Raw genomic sequence first — 25,926 nt, forward strand, 5'->3', positions numbered from 1 at the left:
CGTGGCAAGCAGCGAGAACCGCAGCGCTTCCCTGAGCGCCTCCACTCTTTGGTGTAATCGCTGCCGTGCGCTTCGCTGCTCTCCGTCGGCCGAGTTTCGGTGAGTTCCGCGGTGCGTGTGGGCCAGGAGTTGTGGACTGGAGAGGGGTAATGGCACTTTATAGAGAAGTGTAGTGAAGGCTCTTGCTTGCAGTGCGCTAATAACAAAATAAAATAAAATCCTGCGATATATAAGGAACGCGTAAACATCGTTGCAGGAGAGAAGGCATTCTCTGTCTGTGATAGTTCCGTGCGCCTGCTGAGGGGAAAGGGGGGACGTGGGGACACGTTTGCCGGCTTGGGCGTTGGCTCCCGACGTGACGATTACGAATCGGAAGTTTCTGGGTGCTGGAGTGGCAGGGAATCCTCCGCTGCTCTGCCTTTTTGCGCCCCCGCGTTTCCTGCGCTTTTGCCAGAGTTCACTGGCAACTCCAGAGAGCACAACTTGATACTTTCTGCTCGTCTTTTCTTGCAGCGTCTCGTCTTCGCCAGATCGATTCCCGAAACAATGGCAAAGGTGAGTCATACCCGGATTCCTTTTCTTTCTCCTTATTAAAATGTGTTTTATTAAATTAACGAAGGGGGTGGGTGGGGGAAGCAGCCTTGGCGCCATCTTGAAGGGCTTTCATTTATCTGTATGGGTATCTTCTCCCAGTCTGTCTCTGAAGAGCTCAGGGCGATGTGCAGGGTCTCTAACCGCCCTCCCCTCTTTATTACAACCAGGCGGTAGGTTAGATCGAGGGAAGGTCTCATTAAAACTCCCAAAGTAAGCTCTGCAAAGGAACGGTCATGGTGGCTGTTGGCTTTAAAAAGATGCTTGGCAGAGACATAACAAAGTTTCCTTCCTCTGTTAAGTACTTGGAAGTTGGCACCTGGCTTACTGGCAGTACATGTGAAAGGATCTAGGGGTCTTGGTGGACCCACAGCTTAACGTGAGTCCACAGTGTGATGCAGCAGCAGCAAAAAATAAATAAAAAGCTAATGCTATTCTAGGCTGTATAGTGCCCAGATCATGGGGGAGTAATAGTACCAGTTCTATCGGCCTTAGTCAGACCACACTTGGAATAATGTATCCAATTCTGGGCACCACAATTTAAGAAGGATGTTGACAAGCTGGAACATGTGCAGAGGAGGGCAGCCAAGATGATCAAGTGTCTGGAAACTAGCCTGATGAGGAGCACTTGAAGGAGCTGGGTATGTTTAGCCTGGAAAAGAGGAGACTGAGAGGAGATGATATGATAGCCATCTTCAAATATCTAAGGGCTGTCAGTCACATGAAGGAGGGCGCATGCTTGTTTTCTCCTACTCTGGAGGCTAGGACTCGAACCAATGGCTTCAAGTTGCAAGAAAGGAGATTCCGACTAAACATTCAGAAAAACTTTCTGACAGTAAGAGCTTTCAGCAGTGGAACAGACTCCCACAAGAGGTGGTGGACTCGCCTTCCTTGGAGGTTTTTAAACAGATTGATGGCCATCTGTCATAGATGCTTTGTGTTGCAGGGGGTTGGACTAGATGACCATATGAGACCCTTCCAACTCGAAGATTCTGTGATTGTGTGACCTTGACAGTCTTTCCCCATCGTTTTTCTTAGTCCCTGCCTTACTGAAGAGGAGTGTTTTCTGGTGGGTGGGGAAGTCTGCCCTACAGATAAAAGGGACTTTCACTTCTGCCCTTAACTTTCATACTGCTCAGTGCTGAATTCCATCTGAGTCAGTCTATCCAAGAGTTTTAAAGAGAGGCAGAATCCGTAGCAACATGAGCTCAGCCTAATCATGTGAAATCCACATCAGACTTTCCCCATTTTACATTGTTTTAGCCAAGTTTCCTGCACTGTAGATTTGTGCTGTGAGTGGGTGGGTGTTGCCCATTTCTAGTGGTTAAGAAGCAAGAAGCCAGGCAGAGAGAAAGATTCCAAATTCCACTTTCCACCTCTTCTGTTTTCTATTACTTACTCCTTGTGGCCAGACTTCTTTTGCATTGCATTCATTTTTCTCTCTCTCTCTGAATGACTTTTTTCTTTATAAACCTTAAAATATTTTTTAAAATGAATATGTACGAAGACTTTTTAGTATCATCGCAAGCCTTTACTTTTGAAGTGTCCAGGAATGGCAGCTGAAGGACCAAACACATGTGACTACAGATATTTTATAAGTTTACAAAAAAACAGCGGGGGGTGGGGTGGGTGAAGATAATTTGGACCATGATATTGGGCTGGGTGAACACCTTTTATCCTTTGCCCCAGTGTCATAGTGCCAGCCCAAATTGCCCCATCCCTGAGCTGCTATTGACCAGAGAGGAAGAAACTTGTGAGGTTAATAGTTTAAATGTGCAACTTTTTTCTGTTCACAATATCAGCTTTGGGGAATGATTCCAAGTTGAGAAATCGGCGTGGTGCAGAGGCTCCACAGGTCCTGTGCAAATCGAACTTCCTCGCACTGGAGCTGCTATCTGTAACATAAGAGTTTGGATTCCAGTTAAGGAACTCCCCTGTCAGGGTTGTTTGACTCCAAGAAAGCTCGGAAAACTCAAAAGAGGAATCTCTGGGAACAATGGGCCATTCCATATGTGGCAGTTGTAATGCAGCTTGGTTGTAGGTACATAGATTGGGAGCATGGCACAGTGGGAGAGGCCTTTAAGCTTTTGCCCGGCCTCAGTCCTGGTTGGAACAGGCCCCCATGTGTGTGTTGTCACACAGCTCCCACTGGCATTAGTGGGTCCAGCTGCTTTGCTATCACTCAGTAACTTTGAGGGGATTGTGCAAAATGCCTCAATTGGAAGATGTTGTCCAGGAGGCTTTATGTGATATGGTGCTTTTGCTCAAAGTGTTTAATCCAGTGTTTCCCAACCTTTTTCCTGTGTGGTCCCCTTCCGACCTTGTTTCCTTCCTGGTCCCCTTCAGGGTGTAGCCAAGGGGGGCAGGGGCCAGCTGCCCCACCAATAAGTAAAATCAATACAAATCTGAGGTTCTGCCCCCCCTAACAAAAATTCGGCTATGTCTATGCTTCCCCATCCCTCCGGCAGAAAAGTAGCTATTACCGGTAAATGTGTTGTTTGTAAATAGAACATATTTTATTTATAATTTTTATAATCTATACAAAATACAATTGCAAAAAATGATGGGAACATAATGAAATATTGTTGAAAAAAAAATAAATGGAGCTGGAAGGGACCCCAAAGTGTCATCTCGTCCGACTCCTTGCAATGCAGGAAACTCAGCTAAGGCATCCATGACAGATGGCTATCCAATCTCTGCTTAGAAACTTGGGATGATGCTGGTAGGCCTGCACCCCTCTGCACACATCCGTCCTGATCCGCTAGGCACTGGGTGGATTGAACCCTGGCCTTGCAGAGTCAGGCCCAGGCTCCACCGGGCCCAGCACTAGCAGCAGCACAAGCAGTTCTGGCTCGCCCAGCAACTCATTGCCACCCCCACCAGCGCACTTACCTGACGTGGGGGTTGTGGATCGCGGGCTCTAGTGATCAAAACGGGAGCCTCAGCTATCACCCTCTCCCACTGAAAAAAACCAGGACTGCTCCAAGAAAACGCACATGGCAAAAGGAGCATTAGGCCCTGATGGGCCACCCCCTTACCCGCTTGTGATTGGCCAAGCGGGATAGCCAGCTTATCAGGATTAAAAAAATAAAATAAAATTATTTACCCTCTTCATTTCTCACTTCCCTCTGTGGTTGGGAAACACTGGTTTAACCGAAATTGGTTGCCATTCATAAACATGAGAATCAACACTATGTGTGTCTTCAGTCTGAACAAAACAATTGAGAAAAATACATTGACATGGCGTTACAGTCCAGGAGGAAGCTGGGCTGCATACACATTGAGCATCCATGCTCTGTTCCCAGACCTTCATGTGTTGGGTGCATAGGCTTTTTCACATGATCAGGGAACCCCAATTGTCTGTGCTTCCTGAATTTCATGGGAAGCCTAAGCATTTTCTGCCAGATATACGTAGGTTCTCTCTTCAGATCTTTTACTTAACACAGAAAGGTATGAGTTGGAGATATCGGAGCCAGGAACAGCATTTATGGGCCTCTCCATGCATTCATTAGAATGTGTGTGTGATAACTTCTGAAGGGGAGTAAGAGTCAAAATAATGTGAAATACCTGGCTCAGCTCATACAAACATTCCATTTTCTGAATTCCATGAAGCTCACAGTTTGATCTTTGAGAAGATAGATGAGACAGAGAAACAGTTTGATTATTTAATGGGATGATGCATGATGTAAATGAAGTAAATATAAGGGGCTCAGAACAGCTAGTTTTGCCTGCAGTTACTCTGATTCTTGAAGCCTGGGGAATATGTCTGTTCAAATACCTTCCACATCATATCTAGTCTGGCACTGTGATAACATTCAAAGCAGCATGGATTTTTTTAAATGAAAAAAATCAAATCTGACTTAAGAGGAATGAACAAGCAGGAGCTAACTACAAGTGAAGTAAGATAATTTTTCAGTCTTATGGAAGGCATGCTAAATAGTATTACAGAAGTTACTGGCACTTAGTATTTGCATTGTCTTGCTCCGCTGTAGTCTGGGATGACTAACAGTTGTAATGTTATATCACAGTACTGTCACCTAATGTCTAGAATAACCACCTTGCTGTAATGATTACCTGCTTCCTTTGTAATTGGAGTAGTTTAGCTTTTGTAACACAGCTGTTTCTATAGTAGCGGTGCACAACTGTTAAATGCTTGGATGCTGTCCCAAGATACTAGGAAAGGAAGCCCAGGACATTAATTGAGTTGATTGCAATGTGTACATTTGGAGAATATGCAATATAAAAGATGTGTGTACTGTTTTTAGGTATGTTTAATTGGGCAGTTCTTAAACCAACATTGCTACTTTTTCTGGGTTTTTAAAAATAATTTTGTACTAAGGGCAACACTGCCTCTACTCATGTACAGAGTGTCTTCGTACTCAAGAACGGACATTTGAAAAAATGGGTCACTCACATGGCTTAAAACCTGAATAGACCTTGCCAAATGTCCATGGTTTGTTATGAATCTATTTATATTCAGGGAAGGTATATTGTAAAATATATGCACATTGCATCAGCTGTAAAGGGTGGAGCACATCCATTAATTTCTTTTAAAAAAACATAGGCAAGGGTATGGTTCTTTTCTGGTTGGTGCTCATACTCCTTTATAAAAAGAAAAATGATGGATTCATTCATCTGTCTTTCATAACAGACATGATCTGCATGTATGTTACACTTAAATGTATGTATCCTGTAGGAAATGGCCCCTAGAGCACACATCCCTGGAGAGACAAAGCAGGCTCATTCATATTGTGAGCACACTCAGAAGTGTTTTCCTGTTAGTGCGGGGCACGCTGTAGTCTAAACCATAAACCACTGAGTCTCTTGGGCTTGCCGGTGTGAAGGTCGGCTGTTTGAATCCCTGTGACGGGGTGAGCTCCTGTTTCTCTGCCCCAGCTCCTGCCATCCTAGCAGTTCAAAAGCACACCAGTGCTAGTATATATATAGGTACCACTGCGATGGGAAGGTAAACGGCATTTCCGTGTGCTCTGGTTTCCATCATGGTGTTCCATTGCACTAGAAGCAGTTCAGTCATGCTGGCCACATGACCCGGAAAAGCTGTCTGTGGACAAACACCAACTCCCTCGGCCTAAAAGCGAGATGAGTGCCACAACCCCATAGTCGCCTTTGACTGGACTTAACCATCCAGGGGTCCTTTACCTTTACTTATATATACATAAAAAGATTTTCAGAGCAGGGCAGACTTGAAGTATTATAGGTTTGTTGCTGTCCAGGATGTGCTTGGTCATTTCCCATCCTGCTGCTATTTCTGGTCCAGCAGCATTTTTAAGGTTTTTGAAGCATTTTGTTGCCAGTGGGAAGTGGGGCGGAGAAGAAGAATGGTATGGGACAGTACGTAACCCGAAAAGGACGTAACCCAAACAATTCATTCTGCGCATGCGCAGACCGAAAAAACCCGAAAACCCGAAAAAAACCGAAAAACGCTCTGCACATGCGCAAATTGCACGCACGTCAGGTTGTGCTTCCGGGTTAGCGGAGTTCGTAACCTGAAAAGTACGCAACCCAAAGCGTACGTAACCCAAGGTACCACTGTACAGACTTTTAAATACTCAGTGCTAGCTTCTGCCAATAAAATTAGCAATAATAAATGGGTTGAGGGTGCAGGTGCAATGGCACAAATTGGCAAAAATAAATTGGCCGCTCACCCACCCACCAGTGTTCTAATGGAAGAGAGCCAGGAAGAGACCCCTCTCCAAGTCAGTTTCACAAAAGCATGGAGCTTTGCTATGATGTGCAAGCATAGAATTGCAAAAAGGAACAGCGAAGAAGAAAGTCCTTCGAATCCAGTGTGGGTCATGTTGTCTCTTTTCCGCTATCTGAAAACAGATGGTGCGATTCCGCAACAACCTGCTGGTTTGAGGTACCCAAGAAGAATATATTTGCTCTCTTGGATCAGTTATCAAAGGAGGACATGAATTGGATTTTAATAGTGGTGTAGCAAACAAATGAATAGGCAAGGGTGATGTTCTTAGAAGTAAGGGTTAGGAATCAATGATGTAGCTAAGGACCAAAAGTGGATGGTTAGGCAACAGACGGCCTTGCAATGTTTTTAAAAAATGAGAAGTAGTTGCAATCTGGTATGAAGGAGTGGTGGAAGGAGAGACTGCTCAACCCTTTCCCATCTGTTGTTGTCTACTCAAAATCCCTCTGTTGATTTTTCTCCCCACAGAGTGGGAGAGAATTACAAAGTTTCCTCATTTATAAAGGATATTTTTAGTGGAGAAATGTCAGGAGAGGGAAGAGTTAAACAGTCTTTCCTCCGTTGAACTTCCACTCAAACTGGCAGGTTTCCATAACTCCTATTCTTTTAAACAACTAAAGCAGCCCACAGGCCTTGGGAAGCTGTTCAAACATACCTTGGCTGATCTTTCCCTTGCATCACTGCTTAGCTTGTCTTCTCTCCCATTCACCTCCTGCTAACTCTCCTGTTTTCAGAGCACACGTATGTTTGCAGACTGTAGTCTCCCCACTACCACCCTGATAGCGTTGTTTACATAGTTCAATACTGGCAGCTGTCCTGGATAATGAAATAATGGGCAGGCTGGTAGTTTTCCACCTGGGTTCTGCCGCAGCAAAATCCTAGTAAGTTACCTTCACAATGAATGTCACTGTCTTTACTTGGAATGCGAGCTTTACAGTGGTTAAACATGCATATACTTGCAAGATGAGGGCTTCCAATCATCTGAGCTGTTTAACTAGGATTGCTTGTGTGAACGGAGCTCGTTGCAAAACTCTGCATACAGGATTGAATCTTCAGTATATGCATGCTCCTCCCCAACCCTTCTGTGTTATTTCTCTCCATCATAAGCATTCTGCTGGATTTGCCCACATGTTATGATAAGATCTAGAAATGAACATTGTGCCAACTCTGTGTAACTCTTTCTTCCTAACTGCAAACGGCATTGCAAGCAGCCTCTCACACTGAATACTCAGTAGTGTAAGTGTTGTAATCCTAACACAAACAACAGACAGGCCCAGAAAACTTAGCTGAACTGGGGATTAGTTCAGCCATACTGAAAAAAAGCAAGTGCCTCTTTAATTTGGCTGCAGTATGGTTCCCCCTCATATGTATTTAATGCCAAGAAAAATAATCCTTGCTGATCTCCCAGTCTTGAGACACTTTCAGATCATTTTTTTAAAACCTTCCTCCACCCAGTTCATAGTTTAATCAAAAGGTTATTCTAAACTGATTTCAATAGACAGTATACCTGTACATGCAGCAGCAGTCTTCTTAACCAAATGTTCCTTTAAACCCAAATTTATTTATTGATTCATATTTTAAAGCTAAGAATCATTTGTAAGCAGTTTGTAATAATAACAACAGGGGCCTGCAGTTATTGGCCTTGATACAAAAATGGCGGTCCAAATTTCTCTTTGCTAAGGAAACGCCTTATTAGCCAGTTGTTTCAGACAGGCAGGCAAGGAGCTTGTAAGCTTGGCCCTTTGTAAGGAAGATGCTTTGGTGTCTTGCTTCCAGGTGTCCAAGAAGGGCTTGGTTGTCTTTCCTGCAGGGAAAGGGGCTGTTAAAACAGTTGGAAGGCAGGGGTGCTGCTGGACAGCTCCCCCCCAAGCAGTCAAACAACCTTGGCCTTCCAGCCTTGGAGCTGGGAGGGAGCAGAGTCACCACACAACTGCTGGAACAATCCTGTCTTAAATCTTCCACTTCAAATGGTGGTGGTGGGCCTAGTCAAGACTTCTCCAAACTAAGGGCCACGGGCGGATACGGTCCGAGGGACTCATTTATCCTGCCCGCGACGACCCCCGTCACCTGTTGCCGCCGCCCGCTCTTACCTGCCTCTTCTGGGTCAGAGGAGCACCGGAAATAGCTTGTGCACATGCGCAAGTGTTATTTCCGGTGCACATCCGGGTCAGAGGAGGCCCGTGCACATGCACACAAGCTACTTCCGGTGACCTCATCCTGGAAGTGCGCCGGAAATAGCATGTGCACATGCGTATGGGTGCGTGCCCCCCACCCTCTGGTCCACCGCACGATCGGTGCTAGAGACGCTGGCCCGAGGCACGGTAAGTTTGCTGACCCCTGGCTAGTCATTTGCTAGAGGACACTGGCACCCCTGCCACATGAGCAGAAACGTAGAAGTCTGAACAATAGTATTATTTGTATTGATTATAAGTTTGGGCAGGGGTATGCCAGCGGGTGTGGAGATAATCATTCTGAATTTAGGGGCAGAAAAATTAGTGTGTACTAGCCTTTTGGGGTCTTTTGAGTTTTCTAGTTCAGAATAAATTGAATAAATGTCTTATTTTGACATGTTGTTATGTTGCCTGTTGCATTTACTTCGCCTAGATCTTTTTTTTTAATGTAGTGTAGCATGGCAGCTATCCCATTGGGATATAATGATTCAGCTTTGGCTTAGAATAACACACACACTGCTGCCAGATAAATTACAGCTGCTGTTCACATGCCAATTCTGTTTTGTCCTCTGTCTTTGCCTTTGACTTATGGTTGCCCTCTGAGCTAGATCCCTTTTGCCAGTTTTCTAACAATAGAGCAGATTAATTGAAACTGATGAATAAAGAGTTGAGTTTCCTTGCTGGAGTAAGAGAACAATGCTAGCTTAATATAACCCAACAAGTAAGGATAAGAAGATACTTACTGCCATATTGTGAAACTTGCACATATCGTTACAATGCCAGTAGTGTAGACTATAAAACTGAGGGTTATTAGGAGGAAGGAATAGACAGAAAATGAAATGGTCCTTCACACAACTGTTTTATTACCACAGGGTGACATCTAGAATAGATTCAGGTGACTTTCTGAGGTTGTGAAGGCATGAGGGAGTTCTTATTTATGTGGTGACCATTTGCAAGCAAGCACATTGGTGTACCACAAATCTTTGTTTGCCCCTTCCTGTTTACTCTGCATTTTAAAGGAATTTCATGAGGTGGTGGTCTGGGTTATCCTTGTAACTTCTAAAGTTGTCCATTTATCTTTATTGTCAGTTCTGACACAAGAGATCAGTAAGGAACCCATTCACATTATTTGGAATGGAGTTGACATGTATTCTGGTGTCCCAACATCATGTGACACTGAGTCTTCTCTTCTCAGGCAAATCCATGCACAGAAACCTGCAGATTTCGTCAGGAGGTGATGAACTGGATTTTCACCTTGTAAATAAATTTAAAAGCTGTGTATCTCCTATTGATTAGCTACCCATCACTCTCAACCATCCGTAAGTCCACCATTTCAAGTTGCCCAGGTCCCTAAAGGAGAAGGGTGTATAAGAGTCTGGTTTTATGAAGACTGGAACACCTAGCACGCCATTTTGGTGTCCTCCAGATGTTGATAGACTAGAACGCCTATAATCCTAGACTGTTGGCCATTGTGGCTGGGCTGCTGGGAGTTTGAGTCCAACACATCTGTGGAGGGCACCATGTTGGCTGCCCCTTAAATTAGGGGCATATGAATTCTCTTCAAGAAAATGATGAGCTTTCATGAAACTTTGTTTGTTATAAAAACGCACACAACGTTTTATTTGCCTCTCTATATTTGGATGCCTTCTTTGGCTTGGTTAGATGTTTGGGAAGTGCAGATTTTTTACCTAGCTTTGTGTCCCCCTTAATTATCTGACTGGAGGATTTTATTTTATTTTTGTGTTGGAAAGTTTTGTATTTAAATACTTGTTGGATTCTTATGGTTCATGTATTTTAGATATTGTGTTAATGTTAGTGTTAGACAAGTAGGATTTCCTCCTGCTTTTGGAGTTACCATAATATTGCCAAACCTCAATGCCTTAATGTAATGGTGTGTTCTTTCTAGTATACAAAAGGGACCGTGATGGATTTTCCTGGCTTTGATGCCAGAGCTGATGCTGAGGTCCTTCGAAAGGCAATGAAGGCTTGGGTAAGGCATTAATTGTTTTACAGACTTGGTGGACCATTATCAGAGTTAATCACATGTTCGGATTCCTGCTTTTCCCTTGCCATGGCAGTCATTCACTGATGTTGCATAAGGAGGATATGACATACCGTACTTAGAAAAGCAATCATTAACAATGTGTTCCAGTAAAGTAACTATTTATCCATACTGTATATAATTTTTCTGAACAGTGGAAGGAAACCCTGTTTCTAAAATAGTTACATTTCTCAGGAATGTTAATTATGTTTTTCTAAAATAGGGCATCACTGATTTATTAAAGTGAGCTGGAAGCATTGATTGGCTTCCTGGTGTCATAGCGTAGACAAATTTGATTGGCTTTTGGCATCATTGGGAAGCCTGATCAGAATTAGGTGATACTTCCTGCTCTCATTTGGATGCAATGTTGTTGTATCACTAAATCTAATTGGTTGCCTAACCATAGTGGGTTCTTGATTGGCTGGGGTTACCTTGGGAGAGACAGTTTCCCCTTTTCTTTTAATGGTGATGAAGCAGGAGGTTGGAGAACTAATTAGTTGCAAGCTGTGCTTGAAAAAGGTAATTGGAGTTCATAGAAATCTCCCTCATAGAACAGGCACTTTCACGGGCAGATATCTGGTATAGCCATGCCATACCAATAATGCATGTTAAAATATGTTTGGATTGGAGATTGTATGGTGAAGTAGAGAGATATGTTTATACAGTAACTTTCTTCCGGCACCACAGAATTCTAGAAAGTGAATATTCATGTGCACTGTAGTCTATTTTCAATGCTTGACCTTCATGTACAAAATATTTATGTTCATCATTGCAATCAATCACTCTGTTTTTAATTTGCATAATTTAAGGAACGGATGAAGAGTCAATTGTGAAGATTCTAACGAGCAGAAGCAACGCTCAACGCCAGGAAATTGCAGTGGAATTTAAAAACGTTGTTTGGCAGGGTAAGGAGGCTACTTTGGGTTGGGAGTTGATTTGTGTGCACTTGTCTGTATAATATGGATTTAGTGATGAATAATACTTCAGGTCTACTGGTTGCAAATTTTATATTACTCCATGCATCCGATCCCAAATAAATACCGTACTTTCTGTGTATAATACTAGGTTTTTTTAAACTAAAAAATAGTTAAAAAGGGGGGATAGTCTATACATGGGGGCAATCTCCCCCCAATTTTCTTAATTTGAGTCCCTCAAAATAGGGGATGTCTTATACACGGGGGCGTCTTATACACAGAAAGATACAGTATACACCATTCATGAACTTTTCATTCGTCCTAGTGATGTTCCACTTTTTATTTTATTTTTTAAAAATACTTTTTATTAAAGATTTTCAAAGGTAGTACAATGTCTCTCTTGAATTTTCCATATAACATTTTTATACGTCTGTGTTGGTGAGACATTAGAAAAGAAAGCGGGGAAGGGGGGGAAGAAGTGGGTGGGACGGGGAGGTAGGGGGGGTGGGGTGACTATGTTTCTTTTGTACTTGATATGTTCCACTTTTTATGACTGACAGGTTAATTTTAAACTGCATTTCTCATTAGTTAGGCATTTCTTATTAATTAGGCATTCTTCATTCTGTCAATTAGGACCTGGTTGATGACTTAAAATCGGAGCTTACAGGCAAATTTGAGAGACTGATGGTTGCTCTGATGAGACCTGCACGGCTTTTTGACGCCCATGCACTGAAGCATGCCATTAAGGTAAAATGAGTGGCACAAAATGAAAATATTGATGACTTTTTCTTTTTCTTTAGGAATGTATCTCCTATCATTATGTCTTCCTATCATTATGATGATGATCGTTCTGCTTGATTATTTATGGTGATTGTTTTCATTTTAATGATCTCGTTTATTTTCTGATCCACCTGAGTAATTCCAGAAACATCTCAACCACTTGAGTTTTCAATGGTCCTTTTTGTCTTGTGGAAGAAGAGCAAACAATGTCTGGTCCATAAGAGTGTGTGCAAAAAAGCCATGCATGCTGAATGCTCGAATTTCACAATCGCAAGGTGTCTTTCCTTTCATGGTGGCCTTCTATGTTAAATTTATGAGTGAACCCCATTGAAGACTGTTCTGCTTCCAGTGGAAGTTTTTAATGGCCATTAACGGTTCTAGTTTGTGGTTAAATACATTATTTACAATGCTATTCTTAGGGATGGGGGCACCAGCAAGGAAAGTTCACAAGAGCTCTGCCTGATGAACACTGCATTTTGTTTCACAAAGTAGCCAACCAGGTTCCTATGCAAAGCCCATTAATGGGACACGAAGACAACAACTTGCTCCCATGTTGCTTCCACCAAGAGGTGTTAAGAGGCATCCTTTCTCTGAGCCTGGCGATTCTTTGTGATTTAATAGCAATTGGCCACTGCTATATCTCACAATGCCAAATTCCACAATTACATGTTGTCTGCCCTGAATTACCTTCTCATCAATTTCATTGGATGGCGTCAGGTTCTCGAACAGTGAGAGGGGATAAAACTTCCTCACTTTCTTCACACCATGCATAATTCTGTACGCCTCTTATCATGTCTCCTCCTTTGCTGTCCCTCTTTCTACTCTAAAAATCCCCTAGTTGTAGGTTTTCCTCATAAGGCAGGCCCCTTGTCATTTTTGTTGCCCTTTCCATGTAAGACAGAGAACTGTTCCGTAAAACTGCTCACAATTGGCAATTTCTCTCAGCACCTTTCGTAAGCACCTTTCAAATTCAAGCACAAAATCATCTCTAGATATTATGTGGAAATGTCTGGTTAGATCCAAGAATATTTAGCAGGGACAAGCCCGCCAAGATACAGTTACTTACTAGTACAGTTATTCAACTATGTAAACTGTTTCCAGTTGCTTATCCACTCTGAGCAGAGTATTCTAGCCAAATATTGATTTTGCTTTCCCAGCTAGGAATTTGAGGCGGGAAGGCAACGGGAAAGTTAACTTACTGGGGTGGCTGAGTAAATGAAAGGCCTATGATCTCATGTTAATTTTAAGAGATGAAACTAATAATCATTAAGCTGACAGAAGGAAGAACAGGGATGGAATGGTTAATGATTAAAAGACTTGTTACTCAAGCCAGCTTGGTTATATTATGTAGAATGAGTAGACCTTTGTGGGATTTTTTTTTTTTTTGGATGCCTGATGAAAGCAGTCATTGATAATTCTCCATGACCACCCATCCTACAACTCTTCTGTTTCTCCCTCCTGCCTGGAATGACATTTTGGGTACTAGAACCCACACTGGAGTCCACACCTCTGCAGGGCACCTATAAATGGTGACAAGCACATGTTTGGAGCCTGGCTGGCTGAAAAGCAGTGGTTTACCTAGATTTCCAAAGGGTCATTTCACTCATGAACCTGTCTGCATGTTGCAGAAGAGGCCTTGTTACACTTTCCTCCACTGTCTGTGGTTTGTATATTTTGTGGTTTACATTTTTATTATAGGCCACTTTACATTGTTGGCAGTCGCAAAATATAGGAAGTAAATAAAAATAAAATGCAGATTTTATACTGACAGTGGTGGAAAGCAAATACATGACCTCTTTGCTACATGGCAACTTCTACACAAATTAGTGTAACTGACATCTCAACTCATCGAACAGATGGCATGAATTGGCCCTTGATTGAAGCATTCCTATGTGTTCACAATAAAGAATTACTTTGTTCACAAGTGTTGCAAATACATGATGAGTAGTAAGCTCTGAAAAGAGGGGAGAGAAGTGAATCAAAATGGTTTATCATCCATAAATTAAGCCAGATGTTTGTAGAGCAAATCTGGGCTTGTAGTGATCAGGTGGTTTAAAATATTGGCTTTCAAAGTACAATCTTGTAGAGTTGTAATGTGACCATAGATATTAGAAGAAAGATACATCTGTACAAAGTGGCAATTAAGTAAATGCATTAGCAATGCAACTCTAGAACTATTTAGAGTCCTGGGCACTGTCAAGGTCACTTCCTAGCCAAAGGAATGCACACGGCTAATAGTTAAGTATTTATTGTCAAAGATAACACACACAGTCACTTCTACAGCTCCGGATATCTACGCAATACCAATCTAACGGCTAGGCAGCTATTCCCAGGTCTGCATTCTATGGAGCGGTTGCAGCAACAGGGGACCACCTCTGTTCCACCGGTTTATGTACCTTCCCCTGATGGGTTTCATGCATGTAGCCAGAGACTGCATCTGCGTGGAAGCTTCCTCCGTTCCTCCCTTTTCTATTTTCTCCTGGTTCTGGGGGACAGTGGTGTGGGATGTAAAACGGCAGTCAAGTACAACATTCCTTCAGTAGACATGAGACTTGAAGAGGGTGTGGTCTGTTGTACTAGCATGGAGGAGCACACAGCATCCATGTTCTGATCAGTGTGTGTGTTCTCCATTTTGGATGTTGCTATGTGTTTGGAGAAGTGACTACTTAGCCGCAGTCACTTGGGACTAGCTTCTATATGGAATAGTTCTAGTTGTTAAGTAACCTAAGCCTGCCTTCAGGGATATGTCTGTGAACTAGAGTGAATCTGTGAGTAAACTATTTTTATAATAATGTTAATCAGATTCTTGTGTTTATTCTTTTAAGAGGAAAAGGCAAGGGATTTTACCAGGAAGGAATCTTTAATAGTAAGACTCAGATGAGTCAGCAACAAGCTGATCACCACGTAATCTAAAAAAGGGGGTGTTCGGAACTCTGTTAGAATATGGAACTTTCTAGCGCAAGTTTGGAAGGATATTATTAAATAATATATCCTCTCCTGCCTCTTTAATCATCCCCACAAGTGGTGCATGACAGGGTAGGGAAACACCTGGCCTTTCACTTGCCTGACCTGCCTCTTATGCCTCTTCTTCCTACCCATCCTATGCTCCACCCTCCAGCTCTGAAGCTTTTCCTGCCTCTGCCTCTTGCCTTCTGACTGGCACAGATTCCCATTGACCACTGCCCCCTTCTCCTGATTCAGACTCCAGCTTGCTGCCCCCCACCCCCACCCCCCGGTGCAGACAGGAATTGCAGTGAAATAATGTGGTCTCGGGGAAGGAGATCCCACCAGCTCCTCTCCACCCACCAATTTTCCCAGGAAACAAGAGGCATATATTTCATTCTTGTTAAGAATTGGAATGGAGTTATGAACTAAGCTGAAGTTTCGCCTTCTGTTTTCTTCCTAGACTTTCATTTTTAAAAAAATAATAATAAAAGTTTGTAACAACTGGTGATCAGGAGGGGACCGGAGTGCTGGAGGAAATCTGGCTGCAAGCCACATCTGATCTGTGAGCTGGATGTTCTCCTCTCTTGGTTTAACCCCCAAAGTGGGTCATTTCTTTTTTGAATGCTGAATAATTACATTCATTTATAATGAAACTTTAAAAAAGCAATCTTGCTCCCATTAGCAGGCATGCTTATTTGCTCTTTGTATTTATTAGGCAACAACAGCTGTTATGAAAGTAATCACTAATGGCTCTTAGCTCCTCTTCTTTGCTTCTGTTATAAACTTTGCTGGTGGAGAACGGTTATATTGGAGGAAATAGGAGGCAGATTCAAGAACACACTTTCCTGCAAACATGCAGAGAAATACCATGACCTCATTGTCTCCGTTCCACAGCTGGACATTTGTCATCTGGCAGTACTACTGATAAGAGATGGTGGTCATTCTGTTCTTGGGTGAGACTGAAACCATCCGCTGGGCAGGCCCATTGGGATTTTCTTTTAGTTTTATTAAAAGGACCGTGTTGTAGGAATCCTTACTTCAGCTTTTAACTCTGCCACATTTCCTGTGTGAGTCAGTGCAAATTCTATTTCTGGGTCTTCATGTACCCTTGTTGACGTGGCATTCAGGAAGCAGAACTTTGTAGTCTTGAGCATTCTGAATTTCTTTCAAATGCATTTTAAGTAATTAAATGTTTGAGGTGTGGTTTTTGTTTTGTTTTTTAAAAAGAAAATTCTGTAGAAAATGAGCACCCCCATGAGATTAAGATAGAGGTGCATATTGAACAAAAATAACTTACATCATTTCATCAACCAAATCCATTAATTACAGGGGGCAGGAACCGATGAAAAAGTCCTTACTGAAATTCTTGCATCCAGAACACCAGCCGAAATCCGGAATATAAAACAAGTTTATCAGGAAGGTAAAAGCAGTGCTTTTTCTGTGTTTTGAAACACTATTGTACTTGCAGGTGCTTTTGTCTGTGCATGAAATAATAGAATAAGGGAAGTGGAAAATATACAGAATGCAACTTCATTACTTGGAGAGATAAGGCTTGTAAAAGCTTCATATGCCTTGTTTCGGGTGCATGTTCTTGTACTTTGCACTACATAATTGAATTTCTTCCTTTGACATTTTCTATAGAATTTAATTCAGTCAACGAACAGGATTCTAACAACATGTGAAAGAGGGAATTCGGTACCACTTAGTGATTTGAAAAGGCTCATTCTGAACCATTGATTTATTTCCTGGTTCAAAGTGCTATTAACACCGCCCTTTCGCATTGTTTTTAATACAGGCAATACAGGCAATTGGATGGAATAGGTTTTTTTTAGGAGGAGAAAAAGATACAAAGCATAATAGAGTAAGGCAACCAATTCACACTGTTATTTTTGTGCTGCAGTTTCTCTTTTCAGATAGGCTTTCTGGTAACTCTACTATAGAGAAGGAATCTGCAGATGGGTAGCTTTGGGTAGCTGTGTGACTTGTAGTATAAATGTCTGATCTCAGGGGTGGGAAACTGAAGAATATCAGAAGCCCTGTTCACACCTTACCTTCACATAGATCTCTTGCACAAAGACGAAGGAGACCAATGCCTGCCTCAATGGACTTGCCCCTGCCACATCCACTTGTTCAGTGTGGTTGTGGGGCAGGGGCAGCTGTGCATGAATAGCTGAATGCGTGCAAGTGACCCATGTGTCAATGTCTGTTTAAGTTTCTCGTTTTTCCAGTCTTCAGTTCACGACATTTCACATCAGTGCAACTTCTTTTAAAAAAGAAGGCCCTGATGCAATTTAGTGCAGATACACATATTTTTGCAAGCAACATAATGCATGTAATGTATATTTTCATTCATAAAAAACGTACTTGCGGGACTTGCAATTCTAGTATATATATATATATATATATATATATATATATATACACACATACACATACATACATACACACACATACATACATACATACATACACACACATACATACATACATACACACACACACACACACACACACAACATTATACATATGTATGGCATAAAGTAGCTCACATTTTTTACATTGATGGATGTGTTCCCCTTTTTTGCAGAATATGAAGCTGACTTAGAAGATCATGTAACTTCAGACACTTCTGGTTTTTATCAGAGGATGTTGGTAGTTCTTCTTCAGGTAAGCACCTACAGTAGATGGCTTAAGCAGAAAATTCAAGACAAGGGCTGCTTTATTTAAAATGGAGTCTCTGCATTATTGCTCCAGTATACGTTTTGTGGGGGTAGGATTCATCTCCCCAAGCCTGTTTATACATGGGTCCTTGCTTCTTTAAGGGTATAGTTCAGACATTTTCACCTAAAAGCCTGTTTGCCATAGAAGCACGCAATTTGCCCAACTGATACGAGCAAAGTGGGTGGAAGGAAAACATGAATCATAGAGCATGAATGTTGTAAGTTCTGGGGTCCTGTCCCAATTTCGTAGACCATCTTCACCCTTTCCTCTTTCCATTTTTTTAAAAGTGACTTCCCCCCTCCCTTTCCTCCTTTGTATCTGCTCCTTGGAACCCCTACGCCAATTTTAGTAGTACTGTAGAAAAGGTTGGGATGCAGGTGGGCTTGCAGATCGTAAGGTTGGCGGTTCGAATCCCCTGATGGGGTGAGCTTCCATTGCTCGGTCCCAACTCCTGCCAATTTAGCAGTTAGAAAGCATGTCAAAGTGCAAGTAGATAAATAGGTACCACTCCAGTGGGAAGAAACGGCGTTTCTGTGCGCTGCTCTGGTTTCACCAGAAGCGGCTTAGTCATGCTGGCCACATGACCCAGAAAAAACAGTCTGCGGACAAATGTCGGCTCCCTCGGCCTATAGAGCGAAGTGAATGCCGCAACCCCAGAGTTGTTCGCGACTGGGCTTAACTGTTAGAGCTCCTTTACCTTTACCTTTTAGAAAAGGTTACTATTGCAAGATGGGCATTTCTCATCCAAATGTGCCATCCTCTCAATAACATTGACAGTAAGGATACTTTCCAACAGATTTCCCCTCAGGAAACTGTTTGTTCAGTATCCACAGCTCAAATGCAACATGGCACCCATGCACAGCATGGCCCTGTCTATCTGCATACTGGAGACAGTGAATCACATAGGGCATGTGTAGCCCATGCACAGTGCCTACCAATGAAGGCTGAAGTGGCTGCAAAAAACTATTTGGGAAGGACCATAGCTCAACGGTAGAGCATCTATCTTGCACGCATAAGGTCCCAGGTTCAATTCCCGCCTTCTCCAGATAGAACTTGGAGAAACTTCCTGTCTGAAACTCTGGAGAGCTGCTACCAGTCAATGTAGACAATACTGAGCTAGATTGAACCATTGGTCTGACTCAGTATAAGGCAGCTTCTTGTGTTTCTCTTTGCCATATCAAAACCTTTTTCGACAGTGCAGAATTTTTATACCCAAGTATTTTCAGCTCTTTCATTATATTCACGAACCCATTCTATTCTTTCCCCTTTTATCCCATTTAGGCCAATAGAGACCCCGGCAGCCAAGTGAATGAGGGGCTGGTTGAGAAAGATGCTCAGGTAAGACTCTCTATTTGTCCTTTTCCCCAAGTGTTTTTGAAAAAGCACCCTAAAAGAAGTTCACTTTGAGGGTGCAATTCCAGCATGGAAATGTAGATCTGCAGCCCATTCAGTAGTGCGTGCATTGAGAATAAAGGCCTTCCCATTATTTTTATTTCCCTTGTTTTCATCTTACATTCTGCAGTTACTGCATTGTACAAACTTGGCAAATAAAGGAAGCACTGTTTGGAACTGGTCCCAAAGGGCCCCTGCATTTCAGAGCCCTGTTCTCAGCCTGTAAAAGGCAGAGACATTTTGAATATTTTTGCAAGTAAGAATTCCTGGGGTGTGTTGATACAACTTATTGAGCCTCTATTAAGCTTGCAGCCACCATTTTGTCCCCCCTCCCCCAGAATGATCCATTCTGAGGTGCCTTTAGGGAAAGAAATAGCTGCAACAAAGGAAGATTGAACCTCACTTTTTTGGGTGTGGCGGCCATCATTTTCTTTCTATTCTGGGAAAACCGCCAGCAGCCCAATAGAGGCTCAAGAACTTTAATAGGTCTCCCCATTCCCAAACAATAAGAAAGAAGGGGGTGTAGGTTCACCTTCCTCTTTTGATGAGGCCCCCAAACTCTTCAAATCTAGGCTGGTGGTTCTCTCTGGAAATTGTTTGGCTCAGTCTTGACTGGCATGTTAGAGGGAGCATTTTGTAGCATCCCATCTGACCTTGCGCCATTCAGTAGGAACATGCTCAGCCTGGCACTAATCTATGCTGCTGCACAGCTCTACTGTGTCAAGAGATTGGCCATGCTTCATTCTGATGTGCAACAGAGTCATAGGGTTGTATCCAGTGCTGCACCAGTAGGGTCCACAGGTGCAACTGGACTTTTGTCTCTTCTCCTCGCCCTGCACACACCCCAAAATCTGCTCCAGCGTGTCTACCAACCCAACAGCACTACTCTTAACATTAAAAAAAATTAAGTGGGAAGGAGATGGGACCCACCAACACCCCAACAAGAACTGAGGATGTTCAATGGCTGTAGAAGGCTGACTGTCCCATGATTCGAAATAGAAAAGCAAGAGGGAAGAGAATCCTGAACGAGGGTGTTCCATTTTGCAACATGCTGCAAGTCCCACTTGTGTGTCATAGTATATGTGTTAATTCAGATCTTAGGGGTGACTCATAAGCGGGTGGAGTGAGTGCTAAAACCATTCATGTAAAATTACTTTGATGGGATTCTTTTTGGGAAGCAGATGAACAACATTTTCCATGGTTCTGCTTGTGTGTGTGTGCAAGCTCTGTGTTGGTTTACAAACAGGAAAAAGGAGTGGTAGCAACAAAGTCATCACTTAGGTCACACTGTATTTTAGAGCAGACTGGCTGGGTAGTTAATTATAGTAATCTTAGATGCTTCATCACAGAACAACTTAATCAAATGTTATCGCTCGCCATTTTAAATGATTTTCCTTGCCAAGAGGGGGTTCCTCCTAGAGTAGGTTTTCATGGTTCCCAAAGTATCCTTCATTCTAGTACCTTTCTTAAAAAATTAAAATTAAAATTCAGCAGTATTTCAACCTCCCTTGAGAGTATTTTTAAAAATGCAGTGTGGTGTTGCTTTTTTACAAGTACTGCTTGTACTCGGCCAGTGATATCCCACTACTGCATTTCTACCTTGGAAACCACACTAGTGCTACAGTGTGTCTTTGCAAGAAGTACTCCTCTTAAATGAGAGAGTGAGCACACACCTCCACCCTAGTGTTGCACTATGGTTTGCCAGCTACAAAATGGGGCATGGTGACCTTCCATGGTCTAGGCCTATGGCTAGGATAGACAACCTGGTAGACAAGTGGAGGGCCATAGCTGGTTAAGCACCTGGTTTGCATGGCAAAAGTTCATTTCCTTGCATCTCCAGAAACACACTTGCCCGAAACTCTTGAGAGCTGCTGCCAGTCAGTGTTGACAGTGCTGAGCCAGATGAACCAGTGGCCTTACCAGTTATATATGGCTGCTTCCTATGTTCTGTGGGCCGGATGTGGCCCAATCGCCTTCTCAATCCAGCCCACAGACAGTCCGGGAATCAGCATGTTTTTACATGAGTAGAATGTGTCCTTTTATTTAAAATGCACCTCTGGGTTATTTGTGGGGCACCCTCCCCCAAAAAATATAGTCTGGCCCATCACATGGTCTGAGGGACGGTGGACTGGCCCACGGCTGAAAAAGGTTGCTGACCCCTGTTCTATAGAGCATGCAAAAGGATTGTGGAAAAGCCATAGTAAATGGAGCATTTAATGAAGTTCTCCAAAATAATATATTGACATTGCCTTTTGGGACTGTTGGTTGTTTGAGTAGTAAGATTGACACAAGTCTGCTTTTGCCATGACACAAACCCAGTATCACTTGAATAATGTGATGGCGAAGCATTAAGCAAGTGCAAGCACTTCTACTTTGCAGTATGCAAAACAGTTATTCCCTTTAAGCATCATTTATGGTCTCTTGCTAGATCACATGGGAAGCCACTGACATTTTAATGTATGAATCATTCATATTTCAAGAAAGGGTGTCAAATGGATAACATATGACTGACCATAATTTACCCCCTTTCACAAATAGAAGTCCTTGGAATGATTGTACTTAAAAATAGATTGATTGTATACCTTAAAAAAGCCCAAAGCCATTTATTAAAAGAGGAGGCAATTTCATTATGAAGCACACTATTATTGTTGTTATTGTTCTTATTTCAATTTAGATCCCATCGTTCCTCCTGAAGGAGCCCAGGGTGACAAATATAAAAGTAATGAAACTAAGAGTGAGGAAAGGGTGAAAGGGGGCATTGAGGCATCTTGTCCAAGGGACTCCTCAAACCTGGATCTATCACTGAGATAAGGTATCATTCCAAAAGAATGAATGTGGCAAATGTAGTTCTATAAGGGATAGTTCAAAACTTCTGTGCCTAAATAGAGTGCAGTTACCGGTAGGTTCTTTGGTCCTAAGTCCCAAGCCTAAGCTGCCCCTCAGACATTTAAGGGCTTTGTGGCTAAACCTCCCCCCCCCGGTGGTTTTATTCACAATATGGTAAAGTATTCACATTTGCTTTTGGGAGAGAAAACCTTAAATTCATTTTCTTCTTCTGATTTTAACAGGAGCTCTTTAGAGCTGGTGAGCTGAAATGGGGAACCGATGAAGAAAAGTTCATCACCATCCTGGGAACTCGCAGTGTGGCTCACTTAAGAAAGGGTGAGGAGAACTGTAACATTTTGGGCTCTCTTTTTAAAGGATTGTAATCATCCTACTGGGGGTGCAAGTGGTGGGAATGAAGCTTGAATAAAAACCGGGTCTTGGTTTTCTGTGTGGGGTGCCCTGGCTCTGATCCAGGGTGAACTTGACCTGGTTTAGAACATTTCTCCTTGACATGCTAGCAGATTGTGAGGATAATGCACTCCTCACTTTCAGTCTTAAGTAGAATGGTCCATGTTACTTTCCTGAACACTTGAATTCATTACTATCCTGCTTCCTTCAACTCTTCTGCCCAAATGTTGATTGTGTTTGGATGGGTGTAGGCTTTGTTATGTTTGTTTAGAAAAGCAGAAAGGAAGCAATATGTAAAATACACATAATTGCTATGTATTCCTTTTGTGTCTTTCAGTCTTTGACAAATATATGACTATCTCTGGCTTCCAAATTGAAGAGACAATCGACCGTGAAACTTCTGGTCCACTAGAGAAGCTCCTGCTGGCAGTTGGTAATGAGCAGTCCTAGTTGCAATGCACTATTTATGAGAACTGCAAGCAAGCTGTTGGGAGGAAAGCAGCACAATGTGCTGATCAAAGAAACAAAATGGTGTATTGGTAATCTGATTCAGACATGATGCTTGCTTGCTTTTTATTTTGTATTTAACACGGGGCTCTGAATTCTAGACCCCACAACGGCACAAGGAGATAGCAGGGCAAATCTGCACATCTACTCAGAAGTGAATCCCATTGTGCCCAGAGGGCTTTATTCCCAGCTAGATGTACACAGAATTGCGGCATAGCTCACTGTTACGCCCTGTTATGGAAATACTGGAAGGTGCCTTTTCTGTGAGAAGCACCATGCCATTCAGACAAAGTTATTTTTCACTGTTTTCAAACTGAACTGGATTGTTTTTTACCCTTTCAGTGAAAAGTGTCCGAAGTGTTCCTGCATATCTTGCTGAATCACTGTTTTATGCAGTGAAAGTGAGTACTTATTTTACCTTTCTTTCTGTCTTTCTCTTTAAAGAAGGACAAGTTTCCAGTTTGAAACGAAATGAGGGTGGTAAAATGTTGACTTTTTTATGCTGAGCACTGGGTGCTCTATAGAGAGCTCACCACATTACTATAGTGCAGTAATTCAGGATTCTATTTCATGCAATTGTGATAAAATCTCCTAACTTCAATGGCAAAAAGGAGGACTATTAATCCTCAAGGTATTATATACATTCTTCAAATATCTCTATTGTATATGAATTCTGTGTAACATTCTCAGATGCAGCTATTTGCTTAGTGCCAAAAGTTTAAGCCCTTTATTGTCACTGACTTCTGTGGGAAAAATTAAGCATGTGCATGGTTCTCTCCAACTGAAATGAATGGTACCTGAAAGTAGATTAATTTCTTAATGGGTTGTTTAAAACTGGTTCCTTTTTGATTTTACCAGGGGGCTGGCACTGATGATGATACCCTGATCAGGATCGTAGTTTCAAGGAGTGAAATTGATCTGCTGGACATCAGACAGGCGTTCAGAAGAAATTTTGCAAAATCTTTGTACCATGCAATTCAGGTAGGACTTGCTTTGTAAAACTAGTATATTTCATTCTCTTTTTGAATGGGAAATACTGACTGATGCTGCTCTTTTCTTTTTAAAATGGAATGCTGCGTGTTTGTATTTTAGCTGTACAACTGTGACAATTTTGCAAATAGAAAAAAGTCCACTTTCCAACACATGTGAAACCTACCATCATGAGGCATGTAGGCAGCTTGCTTATGTGGGCTCCCATTCCTGAGCAACCTCCCAGTCCCATGTCAGGAGGGAGAACTAAAGGCAGGCAAACTAGTTTTTCCAATTCCTTGCTGGATTTCTGGTGGCTGGATGGAAGTGAAGACAGAGTAGTGTTTCCCTTTTATTTCCAGGCTTTCTCTCCCTTTTAAAGGATTTCCCCCCATTGTTGCTGATGGAAGGGAAGATACACCAGTCCTGATGTTGGTGTATTTATGTCCCCACCCCACATTATGGGTGTGGGGAGAGTGTCAGGGGACTACGAAACCTATGGCTCCTTTGCTGCAATGTATCTGCTGCATCCTCCCTTGCTTCTACTGGTGTCAGTATGCCAGCATCTGTAATGCAAGGCAAAAATCAGTAAGGCAAGGGTGGTGGAGGTTTCTGCAGCGGCAGGGAAGGGGTATATGGAGTCAAGTCTTCCTCTTCACCCACGAACAGGGACATCTGTATGCCCGCTGGCATTCCCTCCTCGCAACCATATGATTGCACCCTTAATTGGCTTAAATACAAGTGTTCTGGTTTAATTTATGTGTACATAGGGCCTTCCCTTTTGCCTGCATTCGCTAAAGGATATCAAAGTTGTTTAAATCCTCCTTGTAATGTTTAGAGTTATGACTTTTTGGTCTGCCATAGGAAAGCAAATAGATGTTCCCCCGTTTTCCTTTTGCATATTTTTTTTTAATATATGTTGCACAAAATAAATAGCTTTCTGGAGAACTTTTGCTTACCATTCCGTAGTGGATAGTCATACAAATGGATTTCCTGCGGTACAAAAGCTGTCATTTGTCAAGAATTTTTCCCTGAATCATTACTGACTCATTGCCATTTGATCCCTGTCTTTTGATTTGTAGAAAGATACATCTGGTGATTATAGAAAAGGCCTTTTGCTGCTCTGTGGTGGTGAAGATGACTAACTGACGGCGATATGAAAGCCAGAATCTTAACTCCTGCCTTGTGCCTCCTTCCCGCTTTGTATGGCTAAGCTTTCCATTGGCATTTAGAGCTGCAGCCTTTTTTTTGCGTTTCTCATAGATATCCTTGCTGTCAAACACGATGTGCATATCATTAGTATGATGATATAGTAACACTTACTGTTGAAATCCCTATCGGATCACATTCATAGTATTGCCACTCCTTTCTAGGGAACTGCCTGTTTTTCATTGATAGTATTTTATATTAGTTTTATACAATGTTAACATACAGGCTGCTCTTAAAAAGATTAAGCCGGCCAGTTGAAAGTCATGGGGCTGGGATCAGGCTATGCTAGTTGCACGTTGAGATCAATGTGACAAGCTAGTCGTGACTTAAGTCCCGTTTAACTCAATGGGGACTTAATGCAACTAACATAGTCTGGATTCAGCCTCTTTTGTGTAAAATAATTTAATGCAAAGTGCCTCTTGTGTAAATGTGTCTCCCTTGTTTTGAAAACCATGTTGGAAGCCAGGAATCTGGTGCCTTTTGTTATTATTTTGCAAAAAAGAAGAAGAAGAAGAAGTAAAAGACATTCCAAGAACTAAAACCAAATTACTTTTTAACCTGAACTATATTTTTTGCATTTGCACTAATTTGCAGAAAGCTTCCAGTAACTGCTTTGAAATTGTGACCTATGCATGATCTTCATGTATTGTAATGATTTGGTGCTATTAAAAGGAAGAAAAACCTTACTAAATGATATATGGAGGACAAATAAAATGTACCCACAAACTA

General features: G+C 42.2%; 1 protein-coding gene across 1 annotated transcript; it reads left to right on the forward strand.

Moving 5' to 3' along the window:
* ANXA5 (annexin A5) lies at positions 1-25,926 on the forward strand. Its single transcript, XM_033160141.1, is given in 14 exon segments — positions 1-99; positions 514-555; positions 10,391-10,502; positions 11,335-11,411; positions 11,413-11,430; positions 12,073-12,186; positions 16,495-16,585; positions 17,753-17,832; positions 19,168-19,224; positions 22,347-22,440; positions 22,850-22,945; positions 23,362-23,420; positions 23,878-24,000; positions 25,071-25,926. Coding segments are annotated over 13 exon segments (993 nt in total). The 5' UTR covers positions 1-99; positions 514-546; the 3' UTR covers positions 25,134-25,926.

Source organism: Lacerta agilis, chromosome 9 (assembly GCF_009819535.1).
Source record: "Lacerta agilis isolate rLacAgi1 chromosome 9, rLacAgi1.pri, whole genome shotgun sequence".
Taxonomy (NCBI): domain Eukaryota; kingdom Metazoa; phylum Chordata; class Lepidosauria; order Squamata; family Lacertidae; genus Lacerta; species Lacerta agilis.